The sequence below is a fragment of the Homalodisca vitripennis genome, chromosome 6 (assembly GCF_021130785.1).
Source record: "Homalodisca vitripennis isolate AUS2020 chromosome 6, UT_GWSS_2.1, whole genome shotgun sequence".
Classification (NCBI taxonomy): Eukaryota; Metazoa; Arthropoda; class Insecta; order Hemiptera; family Cicadellidae; genus Homalodisca; species Homalodisca vitripennis.
The window spans coordinates 35,992,961-36,014,426 of record NC_060212.1 but is presented as its reverse complement, the minus strand read 5'-3'; the positions used below and the strand labels follow the sequence as shown (position 1 = coordinate 36,014,426).

At 32.0% G+C, this 21,466-nt stretch overlaps 1 protein-coding gene across 2 annotated transcripts in view; it reads right to left on the bottom strand.

The window, feature by feature from the left end:
* Positions 1 to 21,466, bottom strand: part of LOC124364287 (apoptotic chromatin condensation inducer in the nucleus) — a 43,621-nt gene that overhangs the window by 9,955 nt on the left and 12,200 nt on the right. For both annotated transcript variants that reach the window (XR_006922593.1, XM_046819640.1), the window contains exons 3-7: positions 17,259 to 17,431; positions 11,702 to 12,250; positions 6,935 to 7,102; positions 4,807 to 4,891; positions 2,681 to 2,714 (exon numbers count right to left, since the gene is read on the bottom strand). Coding sequence is in view for 1 of the 2 variants with exons in the window: in XM_046819640.1 (XP_046675596.1) it covers positions 2,681 to 2,714; positions 4,807 to 4,891; positions 6,935 to 7,102; positions 11,702 to 12,250; positions 17,259 to 17,431 (1,009 nt within the window). In the remaining variant the exon portion in view is untranslated. The remainder of the gene's footprint in view (positions 1 to 2,680; positions 2,715 to 4,806; positions 4,892 to 6,934; positions 7,103 to 11,701; positions 12,251 to 17,258; positions 17,432 to 21,466) is intronic.

The window sequence follows — 21,466 nt, the reverse complement described above, 5'->3', positions numbered from 1 at the left end:
TACCCTCTTTCTCAAGTATCAAAAACTCTAACACAGAATGTTAAAGCATACACAAAATTCTTAAAACCAAAAAGTATGGGAAAGGTCCGAAATCCTATAACAAATCATTAATCATAACCAGATAGTATGAACAATTTTTACTATAATATTCGTGTTATTGAATTTATCTAGGAGTATAAATTAAACAGTTTTGGAAATATTAAAATAATTAAATTCTTTGTTTCATACACAGGTAATAATTAAGTTAAAACTATTATGCTGAACATGTTTACTTGAAACCATCTACAGTCAACTCTCGATTGGCAATCAACGGCAAGCCTTCCACGGTTAACCCAAAAACAAATGTTAACAATGTTTAACTAGTAATTAATTGCTAAATAAAAATGGTATTTGGTTAAAAATTACTTAATATGAGCATTTGTAATTAGTTTATGATGTATATGTAGTTGACAATAAAAACAAGTAACACAATTTAATATCCACAAAAATTAATAAACATTGTAGAATATTGACAATTCAACTGATACATTATGATTACTTATTATTTTGTTATAAGTCATTAATCAGTTTCTTTGTCTGTTTAAGCAGCAGTTTTCTTCATTATTATTGTCAAACATAACTTCCACAAAACCATTTTATCACAAATCAAATTGTCCTCCTGCCCCTTCACATAATCCAGCAATCACTCAATGTGATTTATGACTTTTAAGAACATTATATCCCCTTTTATCTACAAATGCTGCATAGCAGTTCTATATCTGATATATTTATTATTAGTATTATTAAAACTCAATTTTAATCACAAGGAAATCAAATTTCCAATTTTTTTTAATTTGCACTGACCATACAATTAATTTTTACTGTAGTCGAAGTTTTTTTACAATTAATCCACTATACGGTTGATTAGCCCCCAGAAATTCAGAAGTTGACTGTATTTACTTTGCATACAAACATTCTGTCATGTCTTTTGCATAAATAGCAACCATTCTGTCATGCCCTTTGCATAAATAGCAAACATTCTGTCGTGTCCTTTGCATAAATAGCAAACATTCTGTTATGTTTTGGATTACATGAAAAAATATAGAGAGACATTTACTCTTGTAAAAAAAAGCTTAGTATTATTTTGACGTTAGGTCAAGTTTAACCCTTTAAGCGTCATGAAAAATTACACCTGATCTTTGATAAAGTTACAATTTTTTTAAATTTCTAATGTGTAAAGTTAAATTTTTTTCGTTTCTGTATACCAAAATAGAGTTATTTAACGGCGAATAAAATTTGTTTAGCCCTTTTTGGATTTCCTAGGCTAATTGTTAACTTTTGAAAATATCGTAGAGTAGCAGTGTAGTTGTCACTAATATTTTTTTATTTATTTCAATTTGTATGGGAATGAAACACAGTTTTATAGATAAACATATACTATATTACAAACCAATAAAATTAGAAAAATACAAAAGTAGACAAAAAATGTTTATTTGGTGGCGGGCTGTCACAACTGACATTCCGCTCGTCTCCCGCAAGCCACTGTTATCGCGTGGACTTTGAACCTTCTTATCGCTCGGCAACCTGTAGAACAGCCTTGCGGGGCTTGAATTATGTTTCTTGCTTTCTGATAACATCCTTATGACCGTAGTAAAATATGAAAAAGTTTGGGGTTGACAAGTAATTGCTCAAAATTACCGAATCTTCAAATTCCGAATCGTCTGGATTCGCCATTCACACGAATAATGGTAAAAAACACTAAATAAATACTGGAAACTGCTGTATATAATATGAATAATTTACTTTAAAAAGAATAGGACACAACAGAAAATGAGCGATAACCGAAATACATATGCGCGTACCGGACGCTTCCCACTAACTGGCTAGATGCCTTGACGGGAGCTCCCGTCAATGACTTTGTGAAAGGTGCGGGGCCACGCCCGCTAGACAGTGTTTGGCCAATTAGAAGCAACTGCCACTCCCATTGTAACAGAATTTGAGGCGGGGCAACCCGTCTGTATGTCGCATGACTACTAGAACCATCTAGCAGCGAAATATTCAACTAACATAGCAGTAAGAAAATAAAGAATGCAAAAACGCGGATCCACGGCAATAACGTTTTGAGCTTGTAGTGGCCCTCCGCGGATCCGTGTCAATGACGCTGGAAAGGTTAATCATGACACTTGTTTTAACACACAGAGAAAAAACACTACTTTTAGTAATTATTTTACCCAGAAGTATTATATTAATGAGTTAATTCTGCAACTATTTCCAGTTTTAGGATTCATAATCACACTTCAATACAAGATGAAGTAATAATGAAGAAATTTCCAAACACAGATTTAAAAGCTATTGTGGAGATAACAATGAAATTACTATAAAATAAAAATATTAAAAATTCTTATAGCAATTAGAAAACTTAAAAATGTAATGTAAATAATAATAATCATACATTTTTCGATATAAATCTGTTTATTTCGTGTTTACTTTAAGTTACTTACAGAAGAATCTTTTACTTTGAAAGTTCTTGTACCAAATAAAAATTTATATTGGGAAATATGTGATTATTATTTGTTAAATAAAAAAACCAGTGGTATTAAAATGAGTTTAACTCAAGTTAGTCATTTTTAGTTGATGAAATCATGATTATTCAATTTGAAGTCTGTCAACAAATAAGTAAATTAATATTATTAACACAAACCTTTCGGCTGGAGAGAGTTATCAGCTTCATTCTCCTGAAACAAAAAAAAAAACAATCATTTTAGCTTATCTATTATCCATTCAAAAAAAATTTTCTGAATTAACGTACAACAGTCTACAGTCAAAAATAAATTTCATATCCTGGTTGATATAAACAATACTAATTGTATTATACTGTAGCAAATAGATGAGTGAAAAATGTTCAAATAACTCAGCGGCATCTGCCGCTGGATAGTATTATATCCAGATACAAGATACTAACATCTAATTTGTCAGTCATACATAACTAATTTGTGGTTATTTATTTCCAATAATTCGCTTGAATGAGTTTTAACAAATAAGATTGTATTGTAATAAAAAGCATTATGATTATTACATTATTTTATAAAATAAAAGAATATCAAGATACACCAGAGAATACCACATAAAAATTAACAAATTATATTTACACTGTCTGCAGATAAATATCATGTAAGCTGAGTAGAACTGTGGCGAATTGTTAATGAATAAAAACGAACTGTTATGTAGTTTTAAAATATTCATAGCAGCTTATTTAATATGAGATATGCCTTTCAGCCTTGTCAATAAGAGTTTCTAAAGCCTTTAGCGAAAACACACTTTATCAGTATGGGATGAATATTATGTAAGTGTCCACATCTTATACATTATCAGACATCACACTCCCATCAGCAAGGAGTATTTTTTTTGCAAAATACTATTAACAATTTAATCTAACTTAGGTGCCAACAATTTAATTAATTGGTCGTCAAGTAACAAGTTTATCTGGGGTTGATGAATGAACTGTTTATTTTACTCTGCCTAATTAGGAACTCACATAGAAAAGAAATATATCGTAGTAGAATGTCAATAATTTGGATTAACCCTTAACCTGGTTTAACCCCTGGATTAACGTGGTTTCACATGACAATCACAGCCGACAAATGAAGCCTACTGCAATGGTATCACATAAACGTCATGGTTTGATGCAGACCGTAATCATATGCAATCTAGTGGCATCAGTTTGAACTACTTCAGCGATATTTTAAATTGTTATTAAGAATCATTGCATTCTTTATTTTCATTGTCACGGAAAGCCTTTTTCCGCTTATTTAGCTGTTTATAGAAACCAAATAGATGGCTCAAATTAGCTTTGTTGCAACATCACGTTTCCTCTGTTCTGGTAAAACAAAAATGGTTTTGTAATAATTTTCTAGTCAGTAACCAATGTATAGATTATTAGTTTTGGTCCAAATTTCACTGTACCAGTAAGTGCAAAATAATCACAACACAAAAGTGATTTAGTGGGTTTGTGTTTGTGAGTGTTGTAAGCTTAGACCTATCTGTGAAAGTTAGTTGTTTGTTTGCATAATGTGAACAATTTTGATTAAGTGTTGGTGCATTATTTCTGACATTTAGATATTTCTGTGCTAATTATACTTAATTTATTCGTTACTAAAACATGTCTATTACAACATCATTAACAGGAAAACTACTGGAATAGGCTAGAGGTTAGCTCATGAAAATCCCCATGTTGAAGAGTTATTAAGGATCAGATTCCTGCCCAATTACCAAATCATTCAGATTTTTTAAATAAACTCATAAAGGCCGTTGAATATATCCCACATACAAACCTCACTAAAATCGGCTACTCAGCTAATTAATTATAATTCACTATAACATTTAATGGAAAGCGGAGAGTATGAATAAAACCCCATTAATGTAGTCTAATTGTAAGTATTTATTATGGAAACAGTACAATATTCTTTCCCACAGTATCATAATTAATAACTGAGTTGTTGAATGAAGGGCATAAAATAACTAGTATTTGTGGTAGCATCGGTAAAATAAAATACATTATAGAGTGCAGTGAAAATTATGCTAGAAATAGAAGTACAAAAGCTCCAAAACTTGACAAAGATCTACCTTGTAGCTGAAGGCTTATGCGACAACAGCCAAAATCGAAGTGAACAAAGAATAAAACTGGTAAGTAACCCAGTAAACACACCGAATAAGCACTCGCCCAGTAAACACTTACTCCCAGTCTTGTAATCTAATCCACAATTAAATAAAATTATTTTATAATTAAATGTTTATAATGTTGTTCATTAAGTGGTGATGAATATTTACCTTATCACTGACGATATTCTTGTTGTTTTGTGGATCCGTAGACTCTTGGTTCTTGGCTTCTTTCTTCTTCTGGTCGTCTTCGGAGCTAAAAACCCCAAACAATATTTATTATAAAAATTATACTTCTAACCCTATGCTACATTATAGTTGTATACAGATAGTAATAATAAATGCAATATTCCGTTAAAAATATAAATACTTGAAGCGATTTATCAGTTCACATGAAAAAAATAAAATACATACGTATAACACTATAGGAGAACATGAAAATAAACAATGCTTTTTTTGATGATAGAGAAAATCAGCTGCAGTGACAAGTTCGGTAGTTGGAGAACCAGCTGGCATGAGCTTTCGGATCTGGTAAGTAATTGTTTAATAATAAATAGGAACTAATTTTAATTTGGCACATTTTTACTTTGGGTTTAGTTCAAATCTGGGAAACTTTAACCCTTAGCACGCCGTAGACGGAATAATCCGCGATGTTTTTTGGTCTTATAACGCCAAAGACGAAATAATCCGCCGATCGATAAAAATATATTTTATTACTGTTTTTGAAATTTATAAGTTCAATACATAAGCCACAATACAAAGTAATGTATTGGCTTGACCAAATAATCCAGTTGCAGCTGTTAGCTGGCCGCAGTAGGTAAACAGTAATTTGTTTTGTTGCTGGCAGCTGTTCTCCCACTCCCGTCTGTACGCCGATGACGATACTATCTGCCATTACCGACTGTCAGTGGAGCACGCTTTGTGCGTTTGGGAAGTGTTCTTGCGTTGTCATTCCTTATACAAACAGTTGTAACAAGTTATTGTTACCATGTTTTAGGTGTTATAATAAAGTTTTTATTGTTTCTTTTCTGTTGTGTAATTATGGCTGCAAGTCATGTCCCGAGACCCCATGGATTCATCCCGATTTTGTTTTGAAGTTTACCGTACAACTGCTTAAATCTATTATTATCAAAACTTATAAAACTAACCAAGATCAGCATATTACACTTTATTTGTTTTCTTATCCGTGTATATAGTTTTCATATTTCATCACATGCATTTGATTACTCTGTAACCTAAATTTGATTTTGATTGAAATATTCCATTATTATGAAAAAATGTGTATATTTTAATTCAAGTATTACATTATTGTAAAATTTATTTTTTTTGTGACTATAAGTCATTAGGAATGAATAAAAAAATTAGCTTTAAGGAATTTTCATTTTTATTTTTTCACCTTAAATGAGCGTAATCTAAAAAATTAATAAATTTATATCGGCGTTCAAAGGGTTAAATTTTGAAATTAATATAAACCCAGGAAGTAAGGTTTGATTTCTTATAAAAAATAAATAACAACAAATTTGTGTAAACTTCTTTTTTTGAATCCTGACATTTTTTTATATTTTTCAACACAGTTTTCATTTTTGTTTAAACATTTGTCATAACATTCTATGAGCTTTTTAATGCCGATGTCGTAGAAGTCTGCCACGTGTGAGGATAGCGAACAAGTAACATTTGAATTGAAGTGGAAGTGAATTTGTATTTCTCTATGAAAGTACAAATAAATATTTTGATTGATTGATCAATTGATACAAAAAACCAATCAAAAACATAAACTGGGAGAGTATTCTCTTCAAAGCCAAATGTTGGTTTATCTAACACTTCACTCTTGTCTGGTTTGGCTAAGAGGCAATACATTGTGAGAAGTTCAAACAAGGACGTCAAAAACTTTAGGAAAGACGGCTTATTCAAAAAAATCTTTTGCTATAAATAAAAAATGCTAGTATATAAATACAAAAACCTAGTATATAAGTTTTAGTTGAGATTGTCGGAAAGTTTAAAAAGTTTAATTTTTTAAAAGGGATCTCTCTTTATTTTGTTTTAACTTGATGTGTGTTTTCCAGTGTACAGCCTGACTCGTAAAAGAAAACACTATTAAAGAACTTTTACTCAATAATAATCAACAAGAATCACAAATGTATATTAGAATATTGTAAACTTTGGCATATCAATTTATCATTTTTTATTACAGTAATAAATGTTACAATGTAATTTTTAGAAGCAATTAGTTTATTACAAGCATAATTCTGATTATATTTCAGCAAACTAAGTACATTGTAATAACTCTTGAGGAACTTACTCAGAAGACTCGTGTGCTGGGCTGGCCGACGTACTAAGTTTCCGCTGCACCGTTGATTGAAGTTCACGTCTCCGTTTCTTTTTCACTTTGCGTGGTTTAGAATTACCTTCCGAACAATCGCTATCACCACTAGACGATCTGCTTGAATGTTCACCTTCTTTCTTTGGCCTAGAACATTAAATGGTTCATTTATACACAAGGCTGAAGTCATTTATATAAATTGAGTCCACTAAAGTCCACCGTACTCAAGATTTTCTTACATCCCTTGACCTCAACACAGTATATGCACATATATGAATTCACTGTGCACGTATCAATACAAAACTTGTGGTAAAATAGCTAACTAATGTGAGGTAAATCTGTATAATGCAATATTTACAGTGCATTAAGAATTATACAACTGTCCAGAAAGTATTCAGTTACAATAAATACCCTTACTTGAACTTTATTGAAATACATTTCAGGTACAATTTTAAATAATTTTGAGGCATACAACTTCATTTATAAAACAGTAGATAAGATTTTGTATGTCAGTATCAGTATGATATAATTGCTGATACATAACTCTAAACAAACATCAATTATGAGATTGGCTGTGATAGTAACACACTTTCTGTACAGCACTTGTAGTTAAGAGTCTACTAACTACTCATAGACAACCTTTCTAACACTCAACATGCAACCTAACTAACATCAGTCTTCCGGTTCACGCTGTGCCAAAACATTGCTTACGCAATTATCTTCTTGAAATATATTAGCCTCGCTATAGAGAGCTATCTTTAATTGAAACGATTGTTATATCGAAACTCAGTTTCACCTTTTTTTAACTGAAGATGGCTCTGCAAAGTGAGGCCGTAATATTTTAAGAAGATAATTGTGTAGCAATGTTTCTTCTCAGTGTGAACCAGACGACTTTGAGGTTAGTTATGACAATGGTCGCATAAGCCTGAGAACTAAGCTTCAACCAAATTTTAATTTGACTTCTTAACTACTACCGATAGTCAAGGACAGATAGTAGCCTACATCGCAATAACAGTAACATATATATGTGATTCTTAGTTCCTTTGTAGACACTTCAAAACGGTATTATACACATACAGCTGGAACCAGAGTTACAAAAGAATATATGAAGAGAGAGGCCTACACTTTATAGTGCAAATGTCAGGCCATTGTAAATAAGTGTCTCCTATTGAAATTAAATAAAACCTAATATAGAAATTATCCTTTTATTTTTTTATCTGGTAATGCCATATACGTACATAGAATGCATCCGCCGATCGAGAAAATGACTAAAATTACAGACACATGACTACAAAATTAACGGTTTCGTTTTTACCCACGTAAAAGGGTTCCTTTCTGGCCAACAAAACTGACTAGAATTGATAAGGAAAGTTCGAGAATATAAATAAGTTTGAAGTCATCTTTTCCTTGACAGAGGTAACTGTACTTGTTAATAAAACTAATATTTGTCCTTATATTGAATACAACAAAATTAAGTTTTCATTAGAATCTGTTTCAAAAAGATACAAAGAAAGCTACAAGGTAGCTCATAATACATTTTAATAAATGAAGTTTCAAAAAAAATAAAACTGATTATTAACTCTCTGTTAGTCAGACTGTATTAACAAGTGAGTGACAGATGATTCAGTTCAGATGTACTATGACATACTCACGTTCATCCTCAGATGTAAGGAATCATAAGAATTTCCTCATGAATGCTGTTGTCACACTAGCAATCAAAGCAAGAGTTACTATGCTATCGTATTCTGCCAAATCATACTGCTTATTAAGGGAAGGATTGACTTATGGTGACTCAAAGAAATATCTATTTACAAAAAATTCAAAGTTATAGCCACAATAGTATCTTTCAATACGTTTAGTCCAACAACATCTTCTAATTTTGTAGCAGACATGGAAACGGCAAGCTTTTTGTCATCAACACCTGAGACATCATTGACCGATGTTCAACCCATACTTGTGACATCAAACCAAAGTACTGGAGCAAAGTGGTTGCGGACGACCTCACTGTAAGTGAGGCACTAAAGCAGAGTAATAGTGATAGTGTCGCTATAGTACGAGACACATCAATGCAAGTCTGGGTTGTGATACAATGTTGCCAGCTGTTAACGGAAGAATAACTAATGATGGAATAATTGACTGAATTCAACAATCAAGCAAACATTCGTTTGTTTTCAAAATCACTCAATTCACTTGTTTGGCTTACATTGTTCCCATCACATAGAATAACTAAAGAATGTCGGCTTCTTTAACTTAAAGTTGCAGAGTGTGGACTAAAGTTTTTAAGCCTAAAAATTAAACTGCTGTTTAAATGCACTTAGGCTTCAGATATATTGTTTAAACTTTGCTTGAGTATAGAAGATTCTTGCGATAACACTAGTATTAAAAACATAATTAACATCTCTCTTTATATTGTTTAATGTTTAAAATTTACTTTTTCGTATAATATAGAGTAAAAGAGTTAGTCGTTTTTATTTTTTACTCAGAGTACGGTACTGATCAAAAACAAGAGTGTTTAAGAATTATAAATGGTTAATTTTTTATTGATATTTATTTAAACATGTTTTATAGTTTGGCCAAAATCTTAGGTTAAAGATTGAATTATTAAATATTACCTTCACTAACATGTGTTGACTGTACGACATAAATGGGACCAAAAAATAATAATAAAATAAAAACGTACATAATAATTTCAATTGTTTTAAATTACATTACTTACTACTTAAAAAAATAAAATTAAAAAGTTGCAATCTAAATTTACATAAAGTAAAATAAGACTGTTATGATTTGGTAAAAAATAAGGACAGATTAATAATAAACCACCACAAAAATTTCAAAGAACGATTCAACCTCTAAAAAGTGTTTAAAAACTAAAGAAAGAGTGCCCACAAGCTGTAATTTCAGCAAAGCTTCCATAAAATATAAATCAAATTAATAAAAGTAAGAACAACTACAAGGCAGCTTAGAAAATAATTAAGAACAATTTCATTTGAAACACAGTGCACCTAATATCTGACCAGATATTTTCATTCAGTATTTCATTTACTGACTCAAAAGAAAATCTAAGCAATACTTCTAACTCTAATAAATTGGTAAGAAAAAGCAATTTCGATGGATTTAAATCACACCAGAACCATTTTTCATGCCTTAAAAATCTATATAATACAGAAAATTATGACATGCCCAATAGTCATGAACTTTTTATGGTTTTAGCAATAGATCAATTTCATTTCTAAAATGTTAATTACTTAACCCTTTAACCCCCATGACTGAGATAGATCGTGCACTTCTAGTTTTATGAACAACTGCCACGCCTGAGGTATACCGTGCAAACTGTAGTTTTGTGAACAAACGCCATGCCAGAGTATACCCATTTTCATATTATCAGCTGTTTTATTTTTGTTGTATCAGCTGTTATTTTGTGTTACTTGGTGTTCTACTATGTTAGAAATGTCTAGAAGATAGTTTATCCATATGATCATGCAAGGTGGACATTACTCAAACTACTCAGGCGTCACAAGAGTTCTTACGCATCTTACATGAGTTTGGGAATGGTTACATTGATATTTTACGAGGTGTTTTCCTATGTTTATTCGTAGATGGTTGAGTGATAGTGGTAATTATTTGACAAATTGACATTATTTGAGAAGTTTGTAAACATTGTTAACTGTTAACCCTATTTATTAAACTTTAAATAACATGTTCAACATGTCAAAATCTTCTATAAAAGAAAAAAAATACTCAGCAGAAGTATTAGTTTGTAACAAGCCCGGCGCTCAGGTGTCACCGTGAAACTAGGAACGCAACAGTTAAATTCAATTATAGGAAACAAAAAATATTCATTAATGGTCTACAGTCTACAAAAAATTACCAATTCACATCGCTTAGGACATTGGAACCCCTCTTTATAACACTCTACAAGTACAAAATGCCACAAATATTTATCTTTCTGGTTTAATGAAATATAATTTTCAAAACCCAAAACGAATAAAATCCCCAAAATGATACATTACTCATACAACACAAGACATAAGAGTTTAGTATTAATAAATTTTAAGAGATTAACCAAAACAAAATAGTCATTCCGTAAATTCTCTTAAAGTATATTATCAGTATAATATAAGTTGACATCAGTTTTAAAAACATGTCAAAAAAGTTCTTGAAAAATTATTATTTATGGCGTTAGAAAAGCTTTTTTATTCAATGGAAGAATTCGTTTGCACAAAATCTATAGCACTCTAGTCTAAGAGATTGACAAATAAGTATCAGTTTGATTGAAATCTACTGTATTGGAACCTGAATTTGTACTCTTTAAAGTTTTTAGCTAGTCTTTTAAAACAGGGATAGACTTGGCTGTAGCTGCAAATGTGACTTTTTCAATAATCTTCGTAATTGTTATGGTAATAAAAATATTTTGATTTGATTTTCATCTTTGATCAATTCAACACACGTTCCATTATAAAAAGATACTCCGTCAGTTAATACAGTTTACTTTAAAGACTTTAGATTTATTCAAAGTAATATTCTCATAAAACTGTTAACCACAACATTGTATTATAATTATTAAAAGAAGTTCAGAGTTTAGTTTTTAAGTCCATCTCAGATTGGCAACATCAACAGGTTAAAGAAGAATTGGATTATAGGCTTTTCAGTATTAAAGCACATGCTGTTAGGCCACTAGATTAGTATTTATGATGGTATTATGATTGTGAGGATGGTGAGGATAGTCCGACTAATAAATCTGAATACCTTGGGCTTGATGTTGGAGATGTTTTTGGAGACATTTTTGCACTTTCGCTTCCTCCGGAAATCTCTACAGGTTTGCTTTCATCTTTGGGGGATTCTTTTACATTGGTTGTCTCAGAGGTATCAATGGGAACAGAAACGTTTGTTGCAGGTTCTTCAACCTTTTCTTCAGTGTTCTGTTTGTTTTCTGCTTCTGGTGTAACTTGTGGAGGGGGATCATCTGCAGGCAAAGCAATGTCTAGCGTGTCGCTTATCTGACTATCATCTTGGGCTTGATTAGCAATCAATTCTTGACTTCTCTCATTTACTACTTCATCACTCGTGACTTTGGTTACACTTCCGCCACCCTTCTCGGTGCTTATGTGACTGACGTTGATTATTTTGATTTTCGTTGGAGAATCTTCCGACATGTCACAGATGACGGTGGGTGAGACTAGGGGACTATTTTTAGATGAAGTCCGTGTTCTGTGTTTTGATTTCTTTGTTTCCTTCTCGGACTCTTCATGTGCAGAATCATCAGTGCTCCGACTTTCTCTAGGGACTCGATTTAACCTTAAAATAGCCAGTAAAACAAATTAGCACAATACCTCGGAAAAAATACATTTTTCAGTTTTTAATGTTTGAAGAAAGCTCTTCCCACTATACAGTACTGTTCATAAAATTGTATATTAAAATTTAAAATCAAAGTTGAAACATTAGACATAGTGAAAAACAACATACATTTTTGAAAGCATTTGATATTTTCATTATGTAAAAAATAACTGTAATAAATATATATTATATATATTTATTTATATTATTATTATTATTATTATTATTATATACCTATATATATATATATATATATATATATATATATATATATTATATATACCATATATTTATATTTATTTATTTCTATATCTGCATATTTGGAACTTTCATGATTACAAAAATGTTCGATGATAACATATTATTTTTTACAAACCGAAAACAAATTATTTCTTTCAGTACAAAACTATATAAACAATATTAAGCCCTAATATCTTAACAAAAGACACCTATATGGCTCAGGATTATAGTGCAAAATTATTAATTGCAAATTTAGACAACAACCTTAGCCGGGATTTGCACATAGAACAGGTAATTAATTGTATCGATTCTGGAATTAATAAAATACTGTTTTACGTATGTAGTTTATCAATGAAATGATTTTAAAAATGTGTTTTCATGGCCATGTTCAATCCCTTATTGCATACAAAATAGGAGTGTATACACGATTTAACCAGGATGCAAAACCAAATATTAAATAAAACTTTATATTGCAATAAAGTCATTTATAGTAATACTAAAAGTTAGAAGGAAGAGTCAGTTAAAAATTATTTATCCTGAATTTAACTGTATAGCCCCTTACATTCTCTCATCAATCCAATTTTAACACATTGTGAAAATCATCATTTATAACTAAGAATTAGAATTTCTAAGCATAATTTAGAGTATCTCACAAATAAAAATCTTATGCTGGAATACATTTTTTAATCAATTTCAAAAATTATGAATGTAAAAAGGCAGTAAAAAATGAAGTATTTTCTACTAAGACACTGTTATGACTTACTTACTACACTGTCAACTAGAAGTAAGTAATATGTAGTTCACTCACACCATATTATTGTAATCATATACATATAAAGTAACTTTACTTCAACTGTTGTTAAATCAATAGAAATATTTAAAACTAATTTAGGCTTTGATTTTATGAAATGGTATGCTCTAGTAATTTTCATGCCTATTGGTTATTTTGTACTGATTTTCTATCCTTCTGAATGGACTAGTTGATATTAAACTTCTTACGCATTTGCCTAAACCCGTTAAGGTAACAACAGTTATTCAGTATTTTGCAATCTTGGTGCCATCAATTGAATTTGGTAAAAATCTAAGTTTGGTTTTACCCTTATAACTTTTTTCTATTTGTGATAAAATGATGAAATTTAAATGATTTTTTAAAGAAATGCTTGTCCATACTTTAATGGTAAAATAAAGGCAAAAATTTAAAAATGTTAAATTAAAAATAACAAAATTAATAGGTACTTCATATTTGTTATATATTTTTATAAGTACAGCCCATAAAAGTATACAACATTGTTTGTTAGATTAAACATTGTTTTAATAAGGTAGACTATTTAGATCATTGTTTTATAGTTCACATGTTTCTTATAAAGGAACCAATAACACTGTATCTATAAAAAAATAATAATTTAACAAATTATGTATTTTTTACTTTTTACACAAAAATAATATATTTTCTGGGATAACAAGTTCATGGTTTACATTGAATACATAATTATCACTAACTTAAAATGTTTGTATTGCACCAAGTGAATCATATACGATTTTGATATAGTTCATGCTGTTACAGTAATTCGCTAGTCCTGAAATAATTATCAAGATGAGGTAGCAATTAATTATAATACAATATTAAATGAATCCATAATACCACTGTCACTTGAATTATATTCACAATTGCTATGAAACAATTTTTATGCTTCTGAATAATAAAAAGTGTTCCTTTTTCTTAATTATTATAGAGGGTGGCTTTTTTTCAATGGACAACCATTATGATCGTAGAAAATAATATTCTGACAGAAAACTATAAATATGGACCTTTCCTTGTTTATAGAGAAATTTAAAAATATTTACATCAACTTTTAATAACTGCCACCATTTTCCAATACAGAGATCAACTTTGTTATTTTTATAAAGGCACACAGTATAATATTATTATTATTGATGGAAAAAATAATTTTAAGACTCCTTTATTCTTGCCACTATTTTATATTTCCCTTTATAACGAAGATATGAGCTCAAACTGTTAAAATTTCTTGAAAAATGCTTTTTTTTAATAGGTGTTCATTTAAATGCTCTAAACTGTAAAAATAATATCTTACACACAATCATGAAAATGACAATTGCTGAACCATGATGAAATTTAGAATATTAACTCTCTAATATATTATGTTAATGATGCAGGAAATTTTCTTCAACAAAGAAATGTGTGAAACAAAAAATAAATTAATTTTAAATGTATAAAATCTAAATAAAACATTATTATATACTTGTTTTGCCAAAATAAAGGATTTTTTAATACTTGTTAAATTACAACTCTACATTTAAAAAAGCCTAGAATTCAGTATTTATTAAATTAGTAATTTTTTCTACATTCTGATTATAGTACATCCTTGATTGCAGTAATTTTATTACATACATCTTACAACGAATAACCATACACTATCTGTATAGCAGAAAAGTGCACATTGTGTTATAAATCTTTCAAAAAGCTAAAACCTATGAAAAAATCATATTTTTTCAACTATAAATGATCTAATCTTTCAATTATTTATGTAAAGTAAAGGACCATACATTACAGAAAGTAAGGAGGACAAAGAAACAGATGAAGAGAGTGCAGAAATATGAAGGAAATAATGGAAATGTAAAACTGAGAGAATAATGTGCTGTCTCCCACTGCGGATGGGTGACATAAAAGATATGTCATTACGTGACGGATGGGTCTGACTCGTCATAGCATACTGTTCTTAATCATACTTTATAGTAGTTCTAATAGTATCTCGTAGATTGTGTGAATACAATATCAGATAACTTAATATTAACAAGGATCTACATTTAGTTGTACACCACAATACCGTCGTAAATATTAAAAAAATCACAGCTAAATTCAATACAAACAAGCACTCTGCCTAATAAGTTTCAAACACCTTCTGCTAGATAACTTTATCATTACCTAATTGTAACACCACGTAAATAATTAGCTTTTGTAATTATTTTAGTATACAATTTACTTTATGAAATTCTGTAATGAACAAGATGGTGATTTAATGTATTGAACTTATTTTCCGAACTTGTTTTGCCAAACTGTACTGTTTGTATTATCCAAGCATAACAATAGAAACTTTAGATATAAATAAGATTGAAAATAACTCCAACAAAGAAGAAAGCATCAAATTGTTGAAAAGCTGGCAGCCTGTAATAAGGAAGCCATGTTATTTGATCACTGCTGATCATTAGCCAATGACAATAAAACTCTGCCCCTACCGACTCACCTGTAGAGACGTAAGTGTATCAGTGGTGGTTTTATTTTAACGTCTGACTGAAGATTGCTCTTCACAATGAGACCCAAAACTTCCAAGAATTTAATTGCAATGTGGTGTATATAAAGATGGTTTGCTGCGGCACAATATTACAGTTTAGCTACTGCACAAATTACTCGCTGGAGAGCATGTGTGCAAACAACTGGGTTTAACAATTCAACTGGCCAGTGATATTACTGTGACACAAACAATAACATTGGCCTTCCCACAATTCTTATTTGATTAGACGACTTGTGTTGAGCTACAAAGGAGAATTTCCACCAGCCCACCTTCACAAACATTCAGTTTCTTCACAGAAACCTCACAACCTGCTTCAGTATTTGCTGATTCTACCGTCCTCCTTTTAGTGTGAGAACAATGTCTGCACTGGCTCTAACATGTTGAGTTTTGGATCTGAGTGAGAGATAGTGCAAGTTTAAATTCATTATTGCTATACAATATCAACCATGTATTATACACACTCTCTCCTTTATTCTATACAAGATTCTCGCATAGGCTAGTGGCCCATGGGGATGAGCAAAATGAAGCTAAAGAGAATCGTCTTTCCTTATAAAAAATACGATAAGAGGTTTTAAATGATTTGACCAGAATGTTCCTAGCATACATCTGACAACGGACAAGATAAAGGGCAAGTCCACCGCAGAGAGAAGGTAAAACATTGGCTACTACAGTAGTCATTAGATCTTTCTACTATTGAGTAACCCCAGAGAATTTTACAAATTGCCAAAAGCATTGGTTTAATACGGTGCAATCGATTTTGTATTTGAAAAATATTTTCTGATTATATGCACAACCTTTCACACAATTCCCTGAAATAAAGAAATAGTACAAAAATACATAGAGAAAGTACCTTGGTATTCTCCGGAGGCCACAATAAGTCAAATAAAGTCTGTTCTTTCTAATAATTTCAGTTTTCAGGACCTTGTAAGAAAAACTCTTCTAAAAATGTTGGCCAAAGTACCGAAAATTCTTTCTTTGATCACTGTACATAAAATTACAGGCACTTTATATAGAAAACATACACAGTTTTATAATCAGGCACAAATAAAAACAGCCAGAGATAAAATGGTGAAATTTGTACAGTTTGTGATGAGTTATAAGTTCACAGAGAGTGACGTGTTTATTAATTTTTTTTAATTCTGTAAGTACAAAAATATTTTGTAACAGTCATTTTTTTAACTATATGAAAAATATTGTTTTTGAAATCATAAATGAATAAAATATATGTGACTCCCTTAAGCTATGACTCGAATACACATACTGTAAAAATTACAGATACTTATTTTCAGGCGTTTTTATTTGGGCCTGAATACAAAATTGCCTACATTTCCTACTTTACACAGGTACCTGTAATTTCATATAGTGATAATAAACAACTTAAAGAAACTATCTTACACAGAAAATATACAATTTCCTACCTTTTGAGTAAAGATGTTTCTCCTATTTCAGGAGATTCTGTCGGTCTCTGACGACATATTTTCAATTTTTGTATTTCACCTCCTTCGGCTCCATTTGAACTTTGAACCTTCCACACAGAACTCTCTTCTTTTTCATTTGTACTTGCGTTTTCACCAGGTTTATCCTGAGCAGGCTAAAAAATTGCAAAACATCAATGTCACTATTCTTTCCTGTATAAGGTTTCGAGCCAATGTTGAATTACAAATAATGTGTTTTTAAGTCGTACAACATTTTATTTTTAGTTCAGACACTTAACACTAAAGGTCTTAACACATTCAACACAAGCAAGTTAGAGAGAAAATTGCAGTGCTGAAGATATGGCACAGTTATTTTGGTGTAGCTATAAATCACTCATCCATGACAAACTTTATTCAGGTAATTAAACTTTTAATTGGTACTGAAATTGAATAAATAAAACACTTATAGCTAATTAGTGTTTGACAAGAAACATCTATTTCATTTAGGGTTGGATCCTTCACTCACATAGCTGAAATTACACAATATATATTGAATTTTTACTGTTCCCGTCCGTTATTATGCATTGAGGGATAACTGTGTAAAAACAATTAAATATTTTTTCAGAACATTCCTGATGTACTAAACAGTGGTGTTTAACCTAATTTCATTTTATCGTGTATTACTGCACTGTTATTGTATAACATAATTGATAATACGTTAAAATAACAATTGTTCATTTTTAAATAGTAAATTTATTGTCTTTTAATAATTGTGTGTGTTTGGAAGGTGGTGTAGTTGGCTCAGGCACTGAGGCTATTATCGGGAGTTTAAACGATAGATCTCAGCGTGCTGCTAATGTAATAATGTATAATTTAAGGGAGTCTAACTAGTTCAAACTTGAAAAATAGGCAAGATCATGATATGAAACACATTAGTATGATTGTTGAAGCCTTAAAAACTCAATTTTTCACTTGAACGTGTAAAGTCCTACAGGCTGGGCAAGCCAAGTCGTGGAAAGAACCGGCCGTTTAAAGGTTGTTTTTGAGTCGTCCGCTGATGCGATAACTTTTTTGTAATAAATTTTCGCAGGATACCGTTTCAGCGATGAATGAAGAATATGCTACAGTTACTATTAGTAGAGATAGAACGCCTAAGGAACGCCAGTACTTGCAGGAGCTTAGAGGAGAGCTTGACGAGCGGAAGAAGAAGGGAGAGGAGTCCTTGACTATTAAGTATATCCCATGGTGTTCCGACTATAGTTGAACGACCAGCAAAAAACGAATAGACCATGAAGACCGGAGTAGACTGCATATCTATTACCAAAATGTGAATGGCCTTAGAGGAAAAGTTAAATGTTTTTAAGTTATTTGTAGCAGCCCTGTGACTATGATGTAATTGTTTTGGTTGAGACTAACCTAATTTCTGATATAACGGATGCGGAACTTGGTCTTGCACGGTACAAGGTGTATCGTTGTGACAGATCTGCTGAAACATCAAGCAAGATTACTGGTGGAGTTGTTGTCACAGCAATTAACACCAGATTGCATTCTCAAGAATTCTTCCCAAAAATCTCGCCCTGTCAAGTGTGTATTTGCTCAGATAAGGTTCACGGGGTATTCTTTGCTTCTCTGTGCTGTATACCTCCCACCAAATAAGCTGGCAAGTCAATATGCAGATTCAGTTTGACCTGTGAGGAAACCTTTCTTTCAACAAATTTAACTGGGCCTATTCTCATTGTTGGAGATTTTAAACTTGCCGGACAGGGACTGGGAATGTACCACCCGAACTGTGCAGGACTCTTCCTTTAATTCTATTCTAAACCTGGCTAATCTCTTTTCATCTTCAACAAATTAATGGAGTTATGAATGATCGTGGAGTCTTGCTGACCTCATATTCTCATCAGACAGCTATGTATCAGTAAACCCGGCCTTAGATCCTTTAAGTAAATCTGGAATCTCATCATCCTGCTTTGGATATTGTAATTATATGCTCTGAACATGGAAAATCCAAAAGTAAGATCTCTAAGTATGACTTTAACAACAGTAATGAGGAGGAAATCTTTCGTAACCTTGCAAACTTTGGCAGTACCCCATACTGACTAGTCCTGAGCAGGTTTGAGGCATCGTTTGGAACCTTTTTGCTCTAATCTTACTGCCCTGATTAAATTTTATATACGCCCTTAAAGTTTTTGTGGGACTTCTACCTTCCCTTGTTGGTTCTCACAAGATTTGAAGAGACTGGTATCCTTAAAGAAGAAGCTGCATTGCAAATATAAAACAACAAATAGTTTGAAATTATATAGAGAATTTTGCAGTGTGCGGACACAATGTAAGGAACTTACTGCAGACTGTTACCGGCAGTATATTGATTCAGTTGAAAGCGCCATGCAACATAATATTAAGGCCTTTTGGGCTCACATTAACAACACAAAGGGGCAAAACAGGGATAAATGACACAATGCATCTAAACGATAGGGCTGTAGATGACCCGCAAGATATATGCGAACTTTTCGCAGAGCATTTTTCATCTGTCTACCAGATGCATGTTGAGTGTCCTTCATATGAGGACCAGTTAACTGCATTTTCTCTTGTAGAATTTTCTATTTCTTCCGTGGAACTTGAGAGAGTGCTGTCCTCCCTGAATGCCAATAAAGGAGCGGGACCTGATGAGATACCTTCCGTCAATATTAAGATACTGTAGCTCTATTCTAGCTCCTCACTTAACTTTATATTTCAATGAGTTTTTTGCGGTTGGGGGTTTTCCCTCACTGCCTGAAGACTAGCTACGTTACGCCCATATATAAGAGTGGAAAACAGCTCAGACATAAGAAATTACAGACCTATCTCAATTCAATCGACTCTAGCTAAGGTGTTTGAAGCCATGGTTTTCAATAGACTCTCTTTTTTTGTCAAGAACACTATATCCACTGCTCAGCATGGTTTCTTGAGGGGAAGATCAACCGCCACGAATCTCATTATTTATCAGGATGACATCATATCTGCTTTCAATATAGGAAGTCAAGTTGATAGTGTCTACATAGACCTATCTAAGGCATTTGACAAGATTAGCCATGAACATCTGCTAGCCAAGCTTAGTAGTTTGGGCGTTGTTGGTCCCATGCTACGATGGTTTTTCGAAGTTATTTGAGTGATCGTTATCAGGTGGTTAGATACAGAGGTTTGAAAATCCCACAGCTTTCCCTGTGCTTTCTGGAGTCCCCCAGGGTTCCCTCCTTGGGCCTTTGCTTTTTGCCATTTATGTTAATGATATGGTTTCTGTCATTTAACACTCCAAAGATATTGCTCTTTGCAGATGATGCCAAAATATACAAGGAGATCACTTCGGAGTTTGATTGCAGAGATCTACAGGCTGACTTTGAATGGTGTACTATTGTGGTGTTATAGAAATAAAATGGAGGTTAATGTATCAAAGTGCTCAGTACTTACTTTCTCCCGACGGATGAATGAGGAGACCTTCGAGTACTTTCTTGGAGAGGAAACCACTCAGCAGATGTTCTATGATTAAGGATCTTGGGGTGACTATGACATCTTCACTTAATCCTAAAAGTCACATTGACTTTATATTAGCCGTAGGGCAAATTCAGCTCTTGGATTTATTATTAGGGTATCCAGAGATGGGTTTTCCCCTGTAGCGCTTAGAACACTCTATGTACAATTAGTTCGTCCCATATTAGAATATTGTTCACCAGTGTGGTCGCCATATCAGATAGGCCATATTGATTCCATTGAGAGCATACAGAGGAAGTTTCTTCTTCGAGTTCTAGGAATGAAACTTGGCTTTCATTATGCGGAGGTTCCTTTGGATGACATCAGCCATCAGTTTGGTCTTCAATCTCTGAGCACCAGGCGGAGGATCAATGATTTACTTCTTCTCCGAAAGATTATTACATCTTCAGTGGATTCTCCTGATCTACTTGGGAGAATAGATTTTCGCTGCTCAAGATTGGCCAGAACAAATCATATGTTTGAGAGGAAATATTGTCAGACTCTGTATTCTTACCACAGCTCAGTGCCACGTCTTCACCGCCTAGGAAATAGCTTACCAGATCACATTGATTTTCTTTACTATGTCTGAGGTAACTTTTAAAAAGGAACTCTCCAAGTTTTATTTTTGAATGGTGATCTGTTTATTCTGGAATATGTAGAGTGTAGACATATTTTGAACTTGCCTGTTGATTAGAACCATTTCT